Source organism: Typopeltis vanoorti, chromosome 13, assembly GCF_054136105.1.
Source record: "Typopeltis vanoorti isolate ZY-2024b chromosome 13, IOZ_Tvanoo_1.0, whole genome shotgun sequence".
Lineage (NCBI taxonomy): Eukaryota > Metazoa > Arthropoda > Arachnida > Uropygi > Thelyphonidae > Typopeltis > Typopeltis vanoorti.
This window is the reverse complement of record NC_143561.1, coordinates 63,935,060-63,955,609: the sequence shown is the minus strand read 5'-3', so window position 1 is coordinate 63,955,609 and position 20,550 is coordinate 63,935,060. Positions and strand designations below refer to the sequence as shown.

Below are 20,550 nucleotides of genomic sequence, written 5' to 3'. Positions count from 1 at the left end.
CCAAGTCCCTGACCTCATCAACCTCCTGCAGTTCAGTTCCATCAGTATAGTAAACAGCATGTGATCTCATCCTTCCAAAGTGCATCACCTTACACTTGGCCATATTATGCATTTTTTTTTTCATTATCTATATCTTAAAAAAAGGAATTTCTCATTTTGGCATCACCGTTATTAAAATTGTTTGTTATTATTTTTTTATGCAACTTTGAAAAAATAAAGGTGTTTTGTTTCGTTCACGAGCGGCTCTGGCATTCGCAAACAGTATGGTTAGTAAGGATGATGTATTATAGCTGTGTATTCTGTAGTTAACGATAGGTTTACAGCATGTTATCTTTTCTTCTCAGTCGAAGTAAATGTTAAATCAGCGTGAATGATTGTATACAGTGTTCGTAGTCCTGCAGACAAGTTTTCATTTCTTGTTATGATAAAAATAAAAATCTGATGTTGCTATTAGCAACCGCAAATGCACGGAACCGGTCCTTAATATTTATTAAGAGAAGCCACACCTTGTAATATTGGTGAGATGCATTAAGAAGCATTGCGATATTCATCACATATGAAAACATGGCTTCTGGTGTTAGTAGGTCTTCATCAGCTTTTGGATTTGATGTATTTAATTTTGTTCCACAAGGCCATGAAAAAGCTCTGAAACAAGCATTTTATAATATAGCCGCGATATTATTTGTTGCATTTTTGGTAGTTGTAGGTGTTGCAGTATATTTTGTTTTGGAACCATTTTTACGACCACTTTTGTGGGCTGTTTTATTCGGATCTGTTCTTCATCCTTTCAAGAGGAGCCTCACAGTTATTTTAAAAGGATGGTTACAGAGGCTTGATAAATCATGTACACCTCTAGTACTAGGAGCAGTTATTTTACCATTTGAAATTATTGACAGTACTTCAGAATCAGTAGGATGTTTTTTCCTTAAGTATCTGAGCGCTATATTAGCGATTACTGTAGGCTTTCCTGTGTTATACGTTATTTACAATTTTATGCCAGACAGTTTTGTGTATGGTTTTTGCAAGAGCCTTGGATTTTTGCTTGACTTTGTCTCAGTACTTTTAGAATTCTTCAGTGGCGCAACTATACTAGTAAGTAGATTGTGTTCATAAGCTATTTTCAATTATTTTCGTAATCCCACCCACAAATACATGTAAACCTATAGTTTAGTATCATGGGTTGACTAAATGATTGCTGTAATTGATTGTACTTGTTATAATGATTGATAAGTGATTAATATAAATCTGGTATTAATTATTGTAAAATTTAATGACATCTGTTATAAAGAGTAAGTTAAAGATGGACATTTAACTAATTTTTGAATATGTTGTTTATTGTTGATTACTGATATTTAATATCATGATTGTTAAAAGATTAGCCAGTTTGCTTGAATGAGGAAAGCTTGTTTTTGTGCTTTCCTCACATTTTATGAAAATGTGAAATATATAAGGTTGCTGTTTCTACTAGTGACAATTCATATCAGATTGGGGTGGATAAATAGATTAATAAGATGGAGTGTGATTGGTTGTCTGAATGATACCAACAAGTTATATACAGAGTGGAAGTAAAGCCCAAGAAAAAAAATTCAGCCAGTGGCATGCATTAACAGGGCTCTGTTCTTGGGCCATAGCTGTTCCATATATTTGGTCGCTAGTGATATTTTTGGTCTAAAAGGTTCATTTGATAATGATTTGCATTTGGAGAGAGTTATAAGTAGTGATGCTGTCAGGTTCCTTTAGGAATGTTTAAATAATTTTTAATGGATGAGTGGATTGCAGTTATAACTGTATGCAGATGACATTGTACTATGTGCAGAATCAAGAGAAGAAGTGGCAGCTAAACTGGAAAGTTGGAGGAAAGTACTAGAAGTATGAGACTGAGCAGAGGTAAGACAGAGTATATGTGTTGCAAAGTGGATGGCAGCCAGGAGACAGATCTAGAGCTGGAAGGAAATGTCATCAGGAAGGTCAGTGACTTTAGATACTTAGGTTCAACAATGAAAGAGGATGGTGAGGCTGAGAAGGAAGTGGGATGCAGGATACAAGCAGGATGGAGGAACTGGAGAGAGAGAGATGGCTGGAGTGTTATGCGATAAGAGGGTACCGATCAATCTTAAAGGCAAAATCTACAGTAGTGAGACCAGCTATGACGTATGCTATGGAAACTGTGGCACCAAGGAAAAATAACATCAGCATGATGGAGGTAGAGGAGATGAGAATGCTTAGGTGGATGTGCGGTGTGACCAGAAAGGATCGTCTGAGAAATGATTATGTAAGGGGAACGGTGAAAGTTACGGACTTAGGAGCAAAGATACAGGAGGCAAGGTTGAAATGGTTTGGTCATGTGATGATGAGGGAGGAAGAGTATGTGGGAAGAAAGGTCATGCAGATGGATGTGCAGGGGAAGAGGAAGTGCAGACAGCCAAAGAAGAGAGAGAGATGGAGGGAGATGGTGGAGGAGGACTTGAGGATGAAGAACTTGGATGTGGTTACAGCCCAAGACAAGAGGTTGTGGAGGAGACTCACCACAAACAGCAACCCTACTTAAGTGGGAAAAGCTGCAGAAGAAGAAGAAGAAGAGGTGTGCAAATATGATGCTGTGTATTGTATTGGGGTAACTGAAGTGTAAAGCCTAGAACTTTGCAATGTTATAACTGCAATCCACTTGTCTGTGCAAGCTAAAATTATTTAAATATTCCTGAAGGAACCTGACAGCATCACTTCCTATAACTTGATGGATACAGGTATCCTAACTTCAACAGGCACATAGCAAGTGTTCTTAATACCATTTAGTGCATTTCTGCTATGATATAGAAGATAATAACATTACTCTGCAAAGTATTAAACCATACTTGGTTAAACCTCCCAAAAAATTCTAGTGCTGTGCAGAGGAGAGCAACTTGACTGATAGATGACTCTCTCTCACTAAAGTGATGCAATTTCAACTTTTTTTCTATAGGTACTTCCATGGGCATTGCTCCACTGAACTAGCAAATATCATTCCTCCACTTTCTGTTTGATCTGTGAAACAAGAGCAGCTACCAGCATCCCATTTCAGTGCAGAGAAGCAAGTTCAGTACAAATACACTGAACTTGCCTCTCCCTCTTTATTCTTCTTTATGCCTTCTAGAACAGCCTTCCTCATGACGTATTCCTAAACAACTACAGCCTATAACTCTTCAAGAAAAATGTTAACAAAAGTCTTTATCAGTCCTCATCTGTGTCCCACAGTTTCCACTGATGTGCTTATAGGTTATTTCACCTTTTATGTATGGGATTGATATGTGTGTGTGTATGTATTTAATGGATTAGGTTTTCATGGCTGTTGAACTTTTTAAAAAATAAATTATATGACTATATAGCTGAATAAGAAAATAGAAAAAAAACGCTTTATTACTAAAAAAAAAAAAGCACTACTAGCTTTGTCTTTTTAGCAGACGTCATTGGGTGCATTATATAGAAGTGGAAAAAAAAATCAGGTACATGAAAACACTACTTGATAAAAAAAAAAATTAATCAACTACAGTATATTGTGAAGAATTTCTGGAGGGAATCCAGAGAAGAATAACTAGGGTATCATAGGAATGTTTTCTTGAATTTGAAATGTTGCTTATGAGTGGAATTTGAGAAAGGGTCATGTAATACTGGCCTGGTCTGGTTGGTGCTTCCACCAAAGCTATTGTTTTTAGATGTGGTTTCAAGTCATTTATATGGGATTGATTAACACATCTCACTTGAAAAGTTTAGATGTAATTTTGAACCAGTCTTTCTAACCAAAGCTGAGTGTTATTCTTTGGATTTAGGCGATGAAAGCAATCTTAGCTTCTGTTTGCACAGTATCTAAGTAGATCATGCTCACCTGAAATTCACAGGTGTTCACAAATATTCTTAGCGAATGTCCTTGTGGAAAAATGGACTGAGACTGGTTTAATTGTACAATGTGGTGAGTAACAGAGGCAAACTACTGGGAATTTTGTGGTTGGCCATTATGCAAATGTGCAAATGGGCTGAAATATTTGAAATATTTCTTGAAACTCATTCAAAGATCATTTTTATTTAAAAAAAAAAGAATAAATAAACAATTATAAATAAAAATTCTTGTCGGATGCATGGCAAATGTGATGAAATGCACATATGATAACGTAATGAATGTACTTAGCAAAGAGAATGTCATATTCCCTTATGTTCAAGACTGCAGATGATGTATACTAAGCTGAATGACAAGAGGTAAAAAATTAAGATATTTTCACAAATCACTCACTTTACAGTCATATAAAATTTTCACTTGTCACACATTCTAAAAGTGCATAAGAATTGTACATCTGAGAAATTATCAGAAATTTCAAGAAATTTGGAATAATTCAGGTGAAAGTGAGCATCATCTCCCCTCAAAATCATCCATGGCCACGCAGCATCCAACTCCACTTGAGCAAGGAATGTTGAAGCGAATGTCTGTCATCCTTCAAAGTCCTGCAGATGCAACTTCTCTGTGAGGATTATCTTGAACAGTTAGAAATGCAGAATCTTCCATAGAATTTTCCAGACAGTTGTGTAAAGTACATCCATGTGTCTTGATGCAGCATGTTACTGCAGGAACCAATGCTGTTATTCATGGCCTGCTCCACAGTAGCAGTTTCATTCACTTAAGAACTGATTGGTTTGTGACCTCTGTCAGGTCTGCCTCCCAACAATCCCATTTCTTACAAATGACTAATCCTTTGTCACAGAGCATGTAGTTATAGTGGACCTCGTCGACATTTGTTCATGCAATGAAATTTGCATAGTGCAACAACAACATTGTAATTGTTTTAGGTAATACAGCTTTACGAGCAAAGCAAGTTGGGGATGTTTGTACCATCACTGTGGATGGTATTAACAACCAGAATGAAAGGAAAATTCCCAACTCCATCTTTTTAAACCCTCCTGGCACCTGCTGAGTTGCATGATATGCAAATTCCATGTTTCTGCAGGATGCACAATGTATTCCTGCAAAGTTTCGCAGCATTTGGATCACTGGATGGTGCTCCACTAGGCATTAAACACAGATGAATCATTCTGTATATAATATTTTGAGTAGAATTGTTCTTTTTTTTTTTTTTTTTTTTTTTACTAAATCTGTGCATAATCTAGATTAAAGACAGTTAATTCATGATTTATTAATTAATCACTAAGTTAGTTGATAAGTTAATTGCAAATGTGAATGGTCAGAGTGGCCAAAGCAATTAAAGCTATGAATCCATTGTATTCTGTCTGTTAATTGAGTGCATTTTCCAGTTACTCTGTTTTTTCAGGATGATAAAACTTAAGTCCCTAACTGCACTGAGACTACCTACCTCTCTTTCATTGAAAAAGTCTTATGAAAGGTTCGTCATGTCCTGAACAACATTAAAACTAAGCTAAAGAACAGATATTGTGATGTGCTTGCATCTACAAATGGAGGTGCTGTTTACAGGGATATGTGACAGGTTTGGCTAAATGGATCTCCTATAAGGCCTGAAATAATTTTAAGTTTACCTGTTTCTTCATCATTACTGGTGATGCTGACATTGCAGATGAACTCATTCACAGCCTAGACACCAGTCGACAAAAGAAATGGACTGAAACAGTAGAAAGACTCGATTTTCGGCACTCCAGTAGAAAAGCATGGAGCCTTCTAAGAAAACTAGGTAGTGGTACCCTGACTGCCCGGGAACAATCAGCTATTTCTCCTAACAGTATGCATCACATATTGTCAACACATCAAGATATGCCACCAAGGACAAACAACACACTCTTCAAATAATGTGAGAACTTACATATTTGAAAAATAACAGACCATTAGACTCTTTATATTCATGACCCTTCACTCTTGAAGATATTAACACTGCTCTAATGGATATGAAACCAGGCAAGGCTCCAGGTTTCGATGGAATTTGTCCTGATTTCCTGTTGAAGACAAGCCAAAAAGCTCAACAGTGGTTGGCTTGCTTTTTCTCTGATATTCTCCAGACTGGTAGACTTCCAAAAGAGTTTAAGAGGACAAAAATTATCCCCATCTTAAAACCAGGAAAAACCAACAACAAACCAGAAAACTACCGACCAGTCACTCTGCTTGACACCTGTTATAAGCTCCTAGAAAGGCTCATCCTCAATAGAATTGCCCCTAAGATAATAGAACAAGTCCCAGTGGAACAAGCCAGATTCAGACATAAATGAAGCTGCTGTGATCAGGTTCTGTCACTCACCACATATATAGAGGCAGGCTACCAACAATGCCAGAAAACAGATCTGTAGATCTTACTGCAGCTTATGATAGTCTGGAGGCATGGCGCAGTCTGCAAGTTGCTTTGGGCAGTCCCATCATGCAGAACAATAGCAAAACCAATCGATAACATGCTAAGCAACTGCCTGTTCCAAGTGTGTATGGACGAGAACAAAAGTAAACAAAGAACACTGGATAATGGACTACCGCAAGGGTCAGTTCTGGCTCCCCTCCTTTTTATACATCGCAGATTTGCCTAATACAGCCTCAAAGAAGTTTTGCTACGCTGATGACAATGCTCTAGCCACCAGACACACCAATTTTACTACAATGGAAGATACACTAACAAACGACCTTGCAGTCTTAGATGCATACTTCAGCAAATGGAGATTATGCCCAAATCCTAGCAAAATAGAAGTTTCATGCTTCCACCCGAACAATAACCAGGCTAACAAAGAACTCATGGTCTACTTCAACCACAAACTGCTATGCTACAACAGATTCCCGAAATATCTGGGTGTCACCCTGAATAGAACACTATCTTTTAAGCCATGTCTCATTAACATAGCATCCAAGCTAAAAACCAGAAACAATATACTGCAAAAACTATGTGAAACAACTTGTGGTGCCTCAGCAACAACGCTTCGCTGCAGTGCTCTTGGTCTCTTTTACTCTACAGCTGAATACTGCTCACCCGTATGGCTGAACAGCACCCATGTGTATTTGGTTGATGCTCAGCTTAACTCCACTATGCACCTTATTTCTGGAACTGTAAAATCAACCCCAACCTACTGGCTCCCAGTGTTAAGCAACATTCTGCCTCCACACATCTGCGATGTGTGGAGGCAGAATGTGGATCCAATCCACGAAGACATCCTACCCCTAGAAATAAACAGGCTAAAGTCAAGGCGCCCTCCAATTTTAACAGCAAAAAATCTTGCAGAGACATTTAACATGAAGGAGAAGTGGAAAGAGTCCTGGTGTAACACTTCAACAGGGGTCTTCCATGAATTAGTGGACCCAACACAGATAATATTCGGGTTTTGCCCTATCTCGGAAAACTTGGTCTGCCCTTAACTGAATCTGCACCAATCATAGCAGATGTGCAGACCACCTTTACAAATGGGGCATGATTGCCTCACTCAGGTGCAACTGTGGATCACCCTGCCAGACAATTAATCATATTACAGCAGAATGTGTCCAATGTGCATACAGTGGAAATCTGAAAGACTTCATCCATGCTACACCAAGTGCAGTTGACTGGATAATCAACCTAGACATTCAGTTGTAGCCTATTCTGGAGTGTCTCTTTTATGACTGTATTATGTCTTATTATTGTACATATGTCTATTGCTATGTCCATATATATTAAGGATTAACATAATGTAACTTTTCATGTGTGAGCCATACGCTAAATAAATAAATTCATCATTACTGCCAAGCCACAATAAGAGAACACAAAATGCACAGGATATTTAGTGGTGGGAGAGCATAAGGTCAAAGCCGAAGGCTGTATAGGGTGTTATGTGCCAGTAGGTTTTTTTTTTTTTTTGCCTGAAGAATTGTGGGCATGTGAAATAAGCAGATTGGATAATTACATAGATTTAATCATCCAGTTACAAAAGATAGATGACTTCACTGTTCAGGTTAAAGATGCTTAGCTGATGACTGATTAGTTCAGAACATTTTTTCCCAAAGAACTATACAGAATATGAAGTAATTCACATATGACATGTTGTGAGGTATGATATGAATTCTAGTTTATAAAATGAAAAGATTTCCTGCAACAAGTTTAGCGAGGAATTACTAGTACTATATTTAGTGAATAATACAAATATTAAATTTTATTATTTATCTTTTTTTTTCTTTAGCTATTGATCTCAAATATGAGAGGAGGTAAAAAAAAAACGTGGGTACAGAAAAAAAGGATATCTGCTAATGTGTTCCTTGAATAGTTATTATTACGTGACACCTCCAGGGAGTTCAAAGACTCATCGAGGGATTTAGAAGTTGTTGGCAAAAACATTGGAAATAACATTTGTTCCAAATAACTGAAGTAGATGCTAAGAAAGAAGATAGTGATAAATTAATTTGGTAAGTTTGAGGCTGAACTGCATGTGGTTGTTGACTGGCACTTAAAATTTTTTTATACTAACTAAAGTATTCATGGAATCTAGACCTGTCGATAGCAGTAAGACGAAGCAGAAGATCAAGGAAGAGATTGCAAGATGAAATTGTTAAGATTGCTGAAATGCAGTGGATTCAACAATTAAGAAACAGGCTGCTGAGTTTAAACGTTGCAGTACCAGCCTTGAAGCTGATCACGTGAAGGACATCCAAAAAGTGTAACAACACCAGAAATCATTGATCAAGTGCACAATATGATATTGGATGACTGGCGAGTCAAAGTGCATGAAATTGCTGAGACTATAGGCATTTCAAAAGAATGTGTAGGATATATTTTGCATGAAGAATTACAAATGAAAAAGATTTGTTCAAGTTGGGTGCCTCACTTGCTCACAGCAGATCAAAAATGCACTCGCATGAAAATCTCTGAACAGTGCTTGGAATGTTTTAACAAGAATAAAACTGATTTTGTGCATCGATTTATTACTATAGATGAGAATTGGATTCACCATTACACACCAGAATCCAAACAGTAGTCAAAACAGTGGACAGAAGCCGATTGTTCAGTGCCAAAGAAGACCAAGTCGGTTCTAAAAGCAGGAAAGGTCATGGCATCGGTGTTTTGGGATGCTAAAGGCATCGCTGGAATAAATGTATTAGTCTTAAGGGAGATTATGTTTAAAAAAAAAAAAAAATTTAAAATTATAAATTTGTTTTTTCATTGTTAGGTTGAGAACCTTTCAGACCACCCTCATAACTGGATTTTCCTCTTCTGAATAATGAAGTATTTTTACATTTATTTTTACAGGGAAGTGTGTTTTTACATTATGGAAAATACCAAAGAATAGCGATCAGAACTTTACTCGCCTTTGCAACGAGTTGCCCAGTATTGTACTACGTACTAGGACTACTTGCATTAGCTCACGCTAGTATTTGCCGATATTTTTATAGTTTACTATATTCGGCATGAAACTCTCTGATTCCAATCTCTGAGTTTCTTATTCGGTTTTAAAACACTGTGGGATTTAATATCCCCTTAATTGAAATTGAAGTATTTTTATTTATTATTATTATTTTGTGACACCTCCATGAAGTCCAAAGACTCACCGAGGGAGGGCACCTACTCTACAACTCTGTCTCCATCATCTACACCAACACCCTCTCCTGCCCACTATCACTAGTATTTTTTTGTCTGTAAATTGTGTGTGTCCTGAATGCTGATTTGTCTGTATGCATGATAAAAAACCTGAATTTCCAGGAGAAAAAACTTTGCCAATCCTTATGAGATTGGCTAATTTGCATTCAGTTGAAAATAAACCCATATAAAAATTCCTTCCTTCATGATGAGAATCGAACGTAGGCCTTTTCCAGTCAAAGAGCACAACATTCCATCATTTTCTTCCAGTTGCACTAGCAGATGTGTAGGGAAAAATTATATTAAAGTCTAGAATGAAACCAAGAAAGGAAGTTTTCAGGCACAGATACAGTATTGTATAATATTTTTAATCTCAGTGAAAATATATTTCTGTTGAATATATTACTGTACTTGTAATGTTTAATACCTATAATGACTATTTAATAAAATTTTATGGAATTTGTTACAGGTAACAACTATAGTTTTCAGCTATGGTTTATCACTATGGTTTTGGTGGGCTCCATTCCAATCAGTATGGATAAGTCTTTCACCATTTGTATGGATAGCTATTATATGCTATTTGGTGACAATTGCTGGTCCTTTAAAATTAACCATTTTGTTACTTCTGCTGGCACTTATGGTAATTGGATTTTTTGCTGATTTTAAAGGAAAGGATGCTTCCCAAGGTAAAAAATTTGATTTCTTAAAAACAAGCATTTTAAATATACAATATAATACATATTTATATATACATTTGACAAGAAATTATATTGTTTTAATCGTTTACCAAAATTTGTATAAAAAGACAAATTTTGCCTGTGAAGTATCTACTTGACTAGTCTGCTTGTATATAGAGGCAGTTGACTTCACATCACTTGCCTCAGTTTCTCATAATTCAGAAACATGGAAGGGTAACTACCCATATCTTTAATAGCCTCTAGCAACTAACTGTTATCAAATTGAAGAGCTTTCCATTGTATTTTCTTTTTAATTGGGGTGGACTTAGTAAAGGAATCACTGTAGCATAATAGCATGACTGCTCATCAAGGTTTCAACTTTCTATTAAAGTGCAGTAGGGGGGGGGTGTCATCTCCAAAAACTGAGTGATCTTTTAGATTACTCAGAACCTGAATCACTTTAGGTCAGTGATGGTTACACCCAGTGACAGCCCAACATCTACTACCAAATAGAACCACTCTACTTCCAGCAAGCCCAAAGACAAATATCATTAAAATGCCATTAATAGTAACTAGATTCAGAAATATACCAAGGCTAAATCAATGCAGAAGTCATATTTTCTGCATACATCTAGTAAAATTTATCATATTATTAAATATTCTGAGCAGAGCCGCCATAATTGCGTGATTGCTGAAATGTTCATTTCCTTTGATATATGTATAAGGGAAAGCTTTAATTAGTTTCCAGTCAGAAAGCAGTTACTTGTCAACAATTAACTGCTCATCAAGGTTTTAACCTTCTATTCAAGTGTGGCAAGCTGTGTCATTTCCAAAAACTCTGAGTTATCTAAAAGATCACTCTAAAGACCACAGAGTAATCTGAAAGAATTCCTCTCTAATCTCATCACTCCTGACCTGAATCAATCCAGTTCAGTGATGGCTCCATTCAGAGACAGACCAAAACCTACCACTAAATAGAACCACTCTACTCCTAGGAAACCAAAAGACAAACATTAAATGTCATTAGTGGGAACTAGATTCAGGAGATACCAAGGTTACATCAGTGTAGAAATCATATTTTCTACATATGATTTCTGCAAGTAGTAAAATGGTGTATTATATTATTATTATTATTATTACGGGCGACTCCAGGGAGGCCCTAAACATCATGTCCACACAACTATTTGACATTTTTACAGTATCTATCATACCTTGCCTTGAACTCATTCACTGTCATAGCACCCACAACAGACACTGACAGCTTATTCCACTCATTTATCACTCTAAAAGTAAAGAACCCAGCTCTAACATCCTTGCTAACCATACTCTTGCCCAGCTTCCATAGATGTCACCTAGTTCTCCCACCACCACCAGTCCTGATCTCAAAAATATCCTCTGAATTAATCCTATAGAAACCCTTCAGCAATTTGAATATCTCAATCATATCTCCCCTTTTCTGCCTATCCACCAATTTCTGCAACCCACTAATCTTCAACCTGTTCTCATAAGGTTCATTCCATAGACCTGCTATCATCTTGGTCACTCGCCTCTAGATCCTCTCCACCTCCTCCTCATCAAGAAGAAACCTTGGTGACCAAATCTGGGCACAGTAGTCGAGATGAGGTCTTATCAAGGCTCAGTACAGAGGAACAATAACTTGCTTGTCTCTGCTCATCAAATTATTTTTCAGCAACCAAGTGATTTGATGAGCTGATTTAGCCACTTTTGCAATGTGTCCCCTAACCTTCATCTCCCTATCCACCAACACTCCCATGTCCCTGGCCTCATCAATCTCCTGGAGTACAGTTCCACCAATGTAGTATACTGCTGCTAATCTTTTCCAGTTTAATCCTTTATCCAAGTGTAAGCAAACAAAGTTATTGCCTGAAAATATCTTCAGGACTGAGGTAAGGCGGTACAACACTAGACAACTCGCAGCAAAGGTGGACCAAACTCTCATCACTCCTTGTCTCAGCATCTCCCATAATGCAAAGCACATCTCTTTGCGGACATGTATACTGCTGCTGTGCATTAAGGGAAGGGCCACTATCCAGACCGGTTTCAACCTTTATTGAGGTATATTTAAGTAACGACCTCTCTAAAAATTAGATGATCCCGAAAGATCGCCCAACTCAGCTTTGTTCCACTCAGTGACAGGCTCACCCCATCACCAAGAAGAACTTCTCAGCATTGGCTCTACCCAGTGGCAGGCGCACCCCACCATCAGACAGAACCATAATCTCAGCGGTGGCTCTACTCAGAGACAGGCAAAAACTTACCCCAAGCAGAGCCTCTCATATATATATATCCAACATGGGAGGCAGGCCCAAACGTGGAGATTTGACCTTTATTGAGGTGTCGTCAGTGGGCAGACCCAAACGTGGAGATACTAAAGCAGAAGCAATAGGAGAGGTCATATTTGCCTATATGAATTGCCAACAGGTGTACCACCTTATTATTGAATTATTCTGGATTTAGAGAAAGATATTGGAAGTTTATTTTGCACTTGGTTAGACTATAATAAATTTAGTTTAATCCTTTATCCAAGTGTAAGCAAACAAAGTTTGCACCTGAAAATATCTTCAGGACTGAGGTAAGGTGGTACAACACTAGGAAACTCACAGCAAAGGTGGACCAAGCTCTCATCACTCCTTGTCTCAGTATCTCCCATAATGCAAAGCACATCTCCTTACAGACATGTATACTGCTATGCATTAAGGGAAGGGCCACTACCCAGACTGGTTTCGACCTTTATTGAGGACTCGTCAGTGGGAGGCAGACCCAAACGTGGAGATACTAAGGCAGAAGCAATAGGAGAGGTCATATTTATCTATAGGAGTTGCCAACAGGTGGTACCACCTTATTATTGAATTACTCTGGATTTAGAGAAAGATGTTGGAAGTTTATTTTGCACTTGGTTAAACTATAATAAATTTAGTTTAATCCCTTATCCAAGTGTAAGCAAACAAAGTTTGTGCCTAAAAATATCTTCAGGACTGAGGTACACCTGTTGGCAACTCATATAGGTAAATATGACCTCTCTTATTGCTTCTGCCTTAGTATCTCCACGTTTGGGTCTGCCTCCCATGCTGGATATATATGAGAGGCTCTGCTTGGGGTAGGTTTTTGCCTGTCTCTGAGTAGAGCTACTGCTAAGATTATGACTCTGTCTGGTGGTGGGGTGAGCCTGCCACTGGGTAGGGTCAGTGCTCAGAAGTTCTTCTTGGTGACGGGGTGAGCCTGTCACTGAGTGGAACAAAGTTGAGTTGGGCGATCTTTCGGGATTATCTAATTTTTAGATGATCCCGAAAGATCGCTGAAAGATTGCCAACAGGTGTACCACCTTATCATTGAATTATTCTGGATTTAGAGAAAGATATTGGAAGTTTATTTTGCACTTGGTTAGACTATAATAAATTTAGTTTAATGCTTAATCCAAGAAAGAAACATGTCTGCAAGGAGATGTGCTTTGCATTATGGGAGATACTGAGACAAGGAGTGATGAGAGCTTGGTTCACCTTTGCTGTGAGTTGCCTAGTGTTGTACCACCTTACTTCAGTCCTGAAGATATTTTCAGGTGCAAACTTTGTTTGCTTACACTTGGATAAAGGATTAAACTAAATTTATTATAGTCTAACCAAGTGCAAAATAAACTTCCATTAACAGATCTTATATTTTTGTCTTTTAAGGCACATTTTACTCTATCAATCCATTTACATTTTAGTCTTCCTCTGAGTTTTTATCCTGTCAACCTGGTAAAGAACACTTGTTCTGCTAACCATTTCTCTCCAACTCTGCTTAAGTGACAATACAACCTCAGATTAGCTTAGCTAACACATTCCTGAATTCTAATAATAGCAGTTTCTTTCCTACTATCCTAATTTTTAAGGTGTTGGAAACATTACTATCATCTTTTCACTCCACTAATGTTTCTCAGATATCAAAATTTTTCAGAATTCTCATATCAGAGGTCTCAGTCTTTGATGAAGTGTTTTATTTCTAACCCAGCTCTGAGATCCATAAGTTAAAATTGGTTTGAACACTGTCTTGTGTATAGATAATGTCTGCATGGTTAGCCTAGTGGCTACATGCTCTGCAACCATATGCCTGTGGAAGGAGTGTCCTAGGTTTGATTCCCATCGATGACTTAAGGAGTGTAAGGATCCTTCTTAGCCATAGCCAAGTTAGCCGGTCTTGGGCGTGGACAGCAGGATCCCCCCATTTATCTGTGGTTTTTCATCCTGCAAGCATGCAAACCAGCCCCATGAACACACAGGTTACAGTCATAGGATATAGCATTTCATCCCTTATTAGGAGGACTGAACCAGTCCTAAGGGGTGGTCGAGGAAAGGGGGAGAACCCCACATGAATAAATAAACTATAGATAATTTAGAGTTTTGAACTAATTTTTTTCTTATTCCATATAAATTTATTTGGATGACTTCCTACAATATAAGCTTTACTAATTCTGTTGTCCATTTCCATATTTAATTTACCATCTTCACTAAAAATTGTGCCTAAATAGCTGAAATATTTTACTTGTTTTATAGGTTCACCATTCAGGATACAGTTGATGTTTTCAATGTGTCTGTCTATTTTAATTGTCTTTTAATTGCTGATTTTCAAACCAAATTTATTACAACAGTTTTTCAGTTTAGTCAGGGAATCTTGCAAACTTGTACTGGATTTATTCAGAAGTATAACATCATCTGCATAAAGTAAAGAGCTAAGATTAACATCACCAATTTTGATTCAGATTTTATACCACTTTCCTTCATAATGTGATCCATAGATAATAAATAACATTGGAGATAACGTGTACTCTTGTCACACATCTGATTTAGCATCAAACCATCTTCCTGTACGTCCTTCAATTCTAACTGCTGACTTAGAGCTTAAATAGAGTCTATGTATTCTTGTTGAGAGGCTTATACGCTGGTTAGACATAATAACTAATATTTAAGGAATTGACAGCGTATACTGGAAATATAGATTAAATAAACTTTAATATACACTTTCCGATATTTCGGCGAACGTTACGTTGCCATCTTCTTGGGAACTTACTAAAAGGACACGTGCACACAAGTACTAATACAACAAATGAGACTGAGGCTAGGACGCTAGCGTTTTCCTAAAGTCCTGATGGTGCCCCCTGGCGGGCTATATTGGTAGTTCTTGGCCTTTGGGCTGAAGTTCTTTTGATAAAAGTTTCCCAAATTTGGGGCAGTTTCATGCATCCAAATTTGTTGAGGTTTGGCATGTTCCTAAGGGCCGAGGCTGATTCCATGAATAGTCTTTCATACTTGAACTTGCTGCGGTGTATTACTGTGGCTTTCTTCCATCTTATTCTGTGGCGAGTATCCAGAGCGTGGTCTGCAAGCCCAGAGTGGCTGTACTGGTGAAATCGGATGTAATCCTTGTGTTCTGAGATTCTGATATTTGCTGTCCTGCCTGTTTGGCCAAAGTAGGACAGTTTACAGCTGCAAGGGACCTGGTATACACCAGGTAGGTCTAGGGGAAGTGGTTGGTCTTTGGTGGAGCGGATAAGGGATGCCAGTTTTCTATGTGGTCTGTAACAAGTGGTCAAGTCATGTTTTTTTAAGATTTTATTGATTTTTTCTGAGGTGCCTCTGATGTAGGGAATAGTGATGGATTTAGAGTAATCTTTTTTGTGAAGGGAAGGGGGTGGTGGGTTGTGGATAACTGGGTTAAGTATTTTTTGGATTTTTTGGAGGGGGTAGCCGTTGGCTGAGAAAGTGTCACGGATGTGATTTAGTTCAGTGGTTAGGGCTTGATTATTAGAACAGATTATTTTTGCCCTGTTGAATAATGTTTTAATAACTCCATATTGTTGTGAGGGGGGGTGGTGGGATTGTTGGTGAATGTATCTGCCTGTATGGGTGGGTTTTCTATAAACTGAGAAAACCAAGGTTCCATCAGGTTGGCGGGTGACTAGTGTGTCTAGGAAGGGGAGGTTATTGTTTTCTTCTTTTTGCAGGGTGAATTTGATTCTAGGGTGTTGGTTGTTCAAGTGTGTTAGGAAGGAGAGGAGTGAATCCGGGCCATGTGGCCAAATAGCGAAAACATCATCAACATAGCGAAGCCATATGGTAGGTTTTTGTGGGGCTGAGTTTAAGGCTTTCTCTTCAAACATCTCCATGAAGAAGTTGGCCAAGGGTGGGGAAAGTGGTGAACCCATGGCTGTCCCCTCTATCTGTTTGTAGAATTTTTCCTGCCAAACGAAATAGCCTGAGTTCATTGTAAACTGAAATAGGGCTGAGATATCGGGAGGAAATTTAGCTTGGATTAGCTCTAAGGTTTCTTTGAGAGGGACATTCGTGAATAGGGAGGAGACATCAAAACTGACCATTATGTCATTGTGTTGGAGTGTAAGGTTTCCTATACTGGCTTTGAAGTGGGCTGAGTTTTTTATGTGTGATGGTGTATTGCCAGTATAGTGTGAGAGCGCTTTGACTAAATGCTTGGCTAGTTTGTAAGTGGGGGAATCAATGCCATCCACTATGGGACGTAACTCAGCCCCACAAAAACCTACCATATGGCTTCGCTATGTTGATGATGTTTTCGCTATTTGGCCACATGGCCCGGATTCACTCCTCTCCTTCCTAACACACTTGAACAACCAACACCCTAGAATCAAATTCACCCTGCAAAAAGAAGAAAACAATAACCTCCCCTTCCTAGACACACTAGTCACCCGCCAACCTGATGGAACCTTGGTTTTCTCAGTTTATAGAAAACCCACCCATACAGGCAGATACATTCACCAACAATCCCACCCCCCCCCTCACAACAATATGGAGTTATTAAAACATTATTCAACAGGGCAAAAATAATCTGTTCTAATAATCAAGCCCTAACCACTGAACTAAATCACATCCGTGACACTTTCTCAGCCAACGGCTACCCCCTCCAAAAAATCCAAAAAATACTTAACCCAGTTATCCACAACCCACCACCCCTTCCCTTCACAAAAAAGATTACTCTAAATCCATCACTATTCCCTACATCAGAGGCACCTCAGAAAAAATCAATAAAATCTTAAAAAAACATGACTTGACCACTTGTTACAGACCACATAGAAAACTGGCATCCCTTATCCGCTCCACCAAAGACCAACCACTTCCCCTAGACCTACCTGGTGTATACCAGGTCCCTTGCAGCTGTAAACTGTCCTACTTTGGCCAAACAGGCAGGACAGCAAATATCAGAATCTCAGAACACAAGGATTACATCCGATTTCACCAGTACAGCCACTCTGGGCTTGCAGACCACGCTCTGGATACTCGCCACAGAATAAGATGGAAGAAAGCCACAGTAATACACCGCAGCAAGTTCAAGTATGAAAGACTATTCATGGAATCAGCCTCGGCCCTTAGGAACATGCCAAACCTCAACAAATTTGGATGCATGAAACTGCCCCAAATTTGGGAAACTTTTATCAAAAGAACTTCAGCCCAAAGGCCAAGAACTACCAATATAGCCCGCCAGGGGGCACCATCAGGACTTTAGGAAAACGCTAGCGTCCTAGCCTCAGTCTCATTTGTTGTATTAGTACTTGTGTGCACGTGTCCTTTTAGTAAGTTCCCAAGAAGATGGCAACGTAACGTTCGCCGAAATATCGGAAAGTGTATATTAAAGTTTATTTAATCTATATTTCTAGTATACGCTGTCAATTCCTTAAATATTAGTTATTATAGAGTCTATGTATTGTTTGATATAATGTACCATTTATACCATATAACTGTAGTATTTTGAACAGGGTTTCTCTTGGCGCCTTGTCATATGCCTTTTCCAGACCAACAAAACTTAAATACAAATCCTTCTTATATTCCCAAGATTTCTCAACTATTTGTCTTAAAATTGAAAATCTGATCCTCACAACCTCTATTTGGCCTGAATCTGACCAAACTTCCCTTCCATAATTTTTCTTAGATGTTTCTCAAGTAGTTGCATAAATCTTACCAGGAACACTCAGTAGGGAAATATCTCTGTAATTCTCACTTCCAGTTTTATTTCCCTTTTTATAGATGGATACTATGAGAGTTCTGCTCCAATTATCTAGAATTCAACTTTCTGACCAGGCCTTCTGAATTATGTAATGCAGCCACTGTAAAACTTTTATACCTCCATGTTTGAGCATTTCTGGCCAAATTTCATCTAATCCAGCTGCCTTTCCACATTGTGGGTTTTTGATGACTTTTTCTACTTCAAGTATGGATATGCATTCCTGACTGCATTTCTGTTGGGAGTTGTCTACCACCTTGCTCACACTGCTTTCCTTATTTAACTGTTTAGCAGTCTGTTAATTGTTTACCAGATATCTAAAATATCTTTATTTTCACTTTTCATAAAGATATTTCAGGTGTCTTTATCTTCATGTATGAATTATCTTTAGATGTCAGTAGTGTCACCTTTATCATCTCTGATTCCTTTTACAGTACTATTTCCTCCATTTATAAGTGTTTTAAATAGTCTCCAGAATATTTTGTCACCTTCCTGATATGATATTTATTTTCTGTGTTCTTACCCAAGTCTCTTCATGACTTTTGTTGAGCTAGTTTTACGTAGTGCTTCGCTTTCTTACATTATTTTCTGTATTCTCTATGAGTAAATTGACTTGCCAGGAATTTTCAATATGTTTTCTTCTTTTCCTTAACTGCCTCTTTATCTTCCTGAGTCCACCATGGAGTTCTGATTTTTTTATCCTTGCAGACAACCTCACCACATGTCTCTTGCTGAGTCAGTCAATGTTTTCTTCAATGTTTGCCATTGAATCTCCAAAGTTTGGCTCTTGTTTTCAAACTCTTTCATTTTTTTTCTTAAATGATGTTTGTGTATTTGAGTCAACAGTTCATTTCTGAAAGCTGCTCAACTTTGATTCATTTTAAAACTTTCTTATATGCTCTTCTTTTCAATATGAAATTCGATTTTATCCTGCTCAAAACTAAATAGTGATCACTTCCTATTTCAAATGGTCTGTATACTGTTAAATATTTTTATTTATAGTTATTTTATATTTAATTAGTTGTTTCTCAATTAAATCCTTTCTTATTCAAAACCTTACTCAATTAAAATCCTACCGGCTGCTCTATTTTTGTGTCGCTGCTTTCTCTGTATATTTTCTGTTTTATATATATATAAAACAAATTTATATTTTGCTGCACCAGCCAGTATCCTATAGCAGAAAGGGATCCTCGCTCTGGGAGACAATACTAGATTCTGAGACTTTCTTACACAATATCTTACTTTAACACTGCCGTATAGATTCAGATTATTGCAGTCATGACAATCTATAATTATACTTTCTTTCTAAATCCTTCCTGCCAAAATAGGTTCTATTTTTTTTTATAAGTGGTAATTTGGAATCGTAATCAGGCATGACTCAGGTTTAGGTAAATATGACATGTTTATTGGAATATCTAAACAGAATACACAAAATTTCATCCACTCAATTTGACTCAATACTAAATTAAAAACTCGAGTTAAGAGGTTAACATATTCTAAATTAATCAAAGATCATAAAGCATGTGAAACACAATAACTGTAGCTTCAATTATAGGCCAAACTATATATCTGGAGTTGTCATGAAGGTACTGGAGATATTGGTGAGAAGTAGGGATACAGAAATGGGTTGATAACAGCAGTATTCTCTGTAGTTATCAGCATGGGTTTCTTAAAGGGAGATGATGTTTTACTAACCTACTTATGTACTATAATAAGGTGACAAATGTTTTGGACAAGGGAGATGCATATACAGTGCATATACAAGAGAGATGCATATACACCCCCCCCCCCTCACATAAAAAAAACTCAGCCCACTTCAAAGCCAGCATAGAAAACCTTACACTCCAACATACTGACATAATGGTCAGCTTTGACGTCTCCTCCTTATTCACAAATGTTCCACTCAAGGAAACTTTAGAGCTAATCCAAGCTAAATTTTCTCCCGATATCTCAGCCCTATTTCAGTTCACAATGAACTCAGGCTATTTTGTTTGGCAGGGAAAATTCTACAAACAAATAGAGGGGTCAGCCATGGGTTCACCACTCTCCCCACCCTGGGCCAATTTCTTTATGGAGACCTTTGAAGAAAAAGCCTTAGGCTCTGCTACGTTGATGATGTGTTTGCTGTTTGGCCACATGGCTCTGAAACACTCCTCTCCTTCCTTACACACTTAAACAACCGATAACACTCCAGAATCAAGTTCACCCTGGAAAAAGAGGAAAATAACAGCCTCCCTTTCCTAGACACACTAGTCACCCGGCATTCTGATGGAACCTTGGTTTTCTCAGTTTATAGAAAACCCATCCATACAGGCAGATACATTCACCAACAATCCCCCCCTCCC

At 37.9% G+C, this 20,550-nt stretch overlaps 1 protein-coding gene across 2 annotated transcripts in view; it reads left to right on the top strand.

The window, feature by feature from the left end:
- The first annotated feature begins 285 nt into the window (after positions 1-285).
- LOC150100223 (transmembrane protein 245) overlaps positions 286-20,550 on the top strand; it is a 282,836-nt gene continuing 262,571 nt past the window's right edge. For both annotated transcript variants that reach the window (XR_016549228.1, XM_090402358.1), the window contains exons 1-2: positions 286-1,092; positions 9,973-10,189. Coding sequence is in view for 1 of the 2 variants with exons in the window: in XM_090402358.1 (XP_090258484.1) it covers positions 565-1,092; positions 9,973-10,189 (745 nt within the window). In the remaining variant the exon portion in view is untranslated. The remainder of the gene's footprint in view (positions 1,093-9,972; positions 10,190-20,550) is intronic.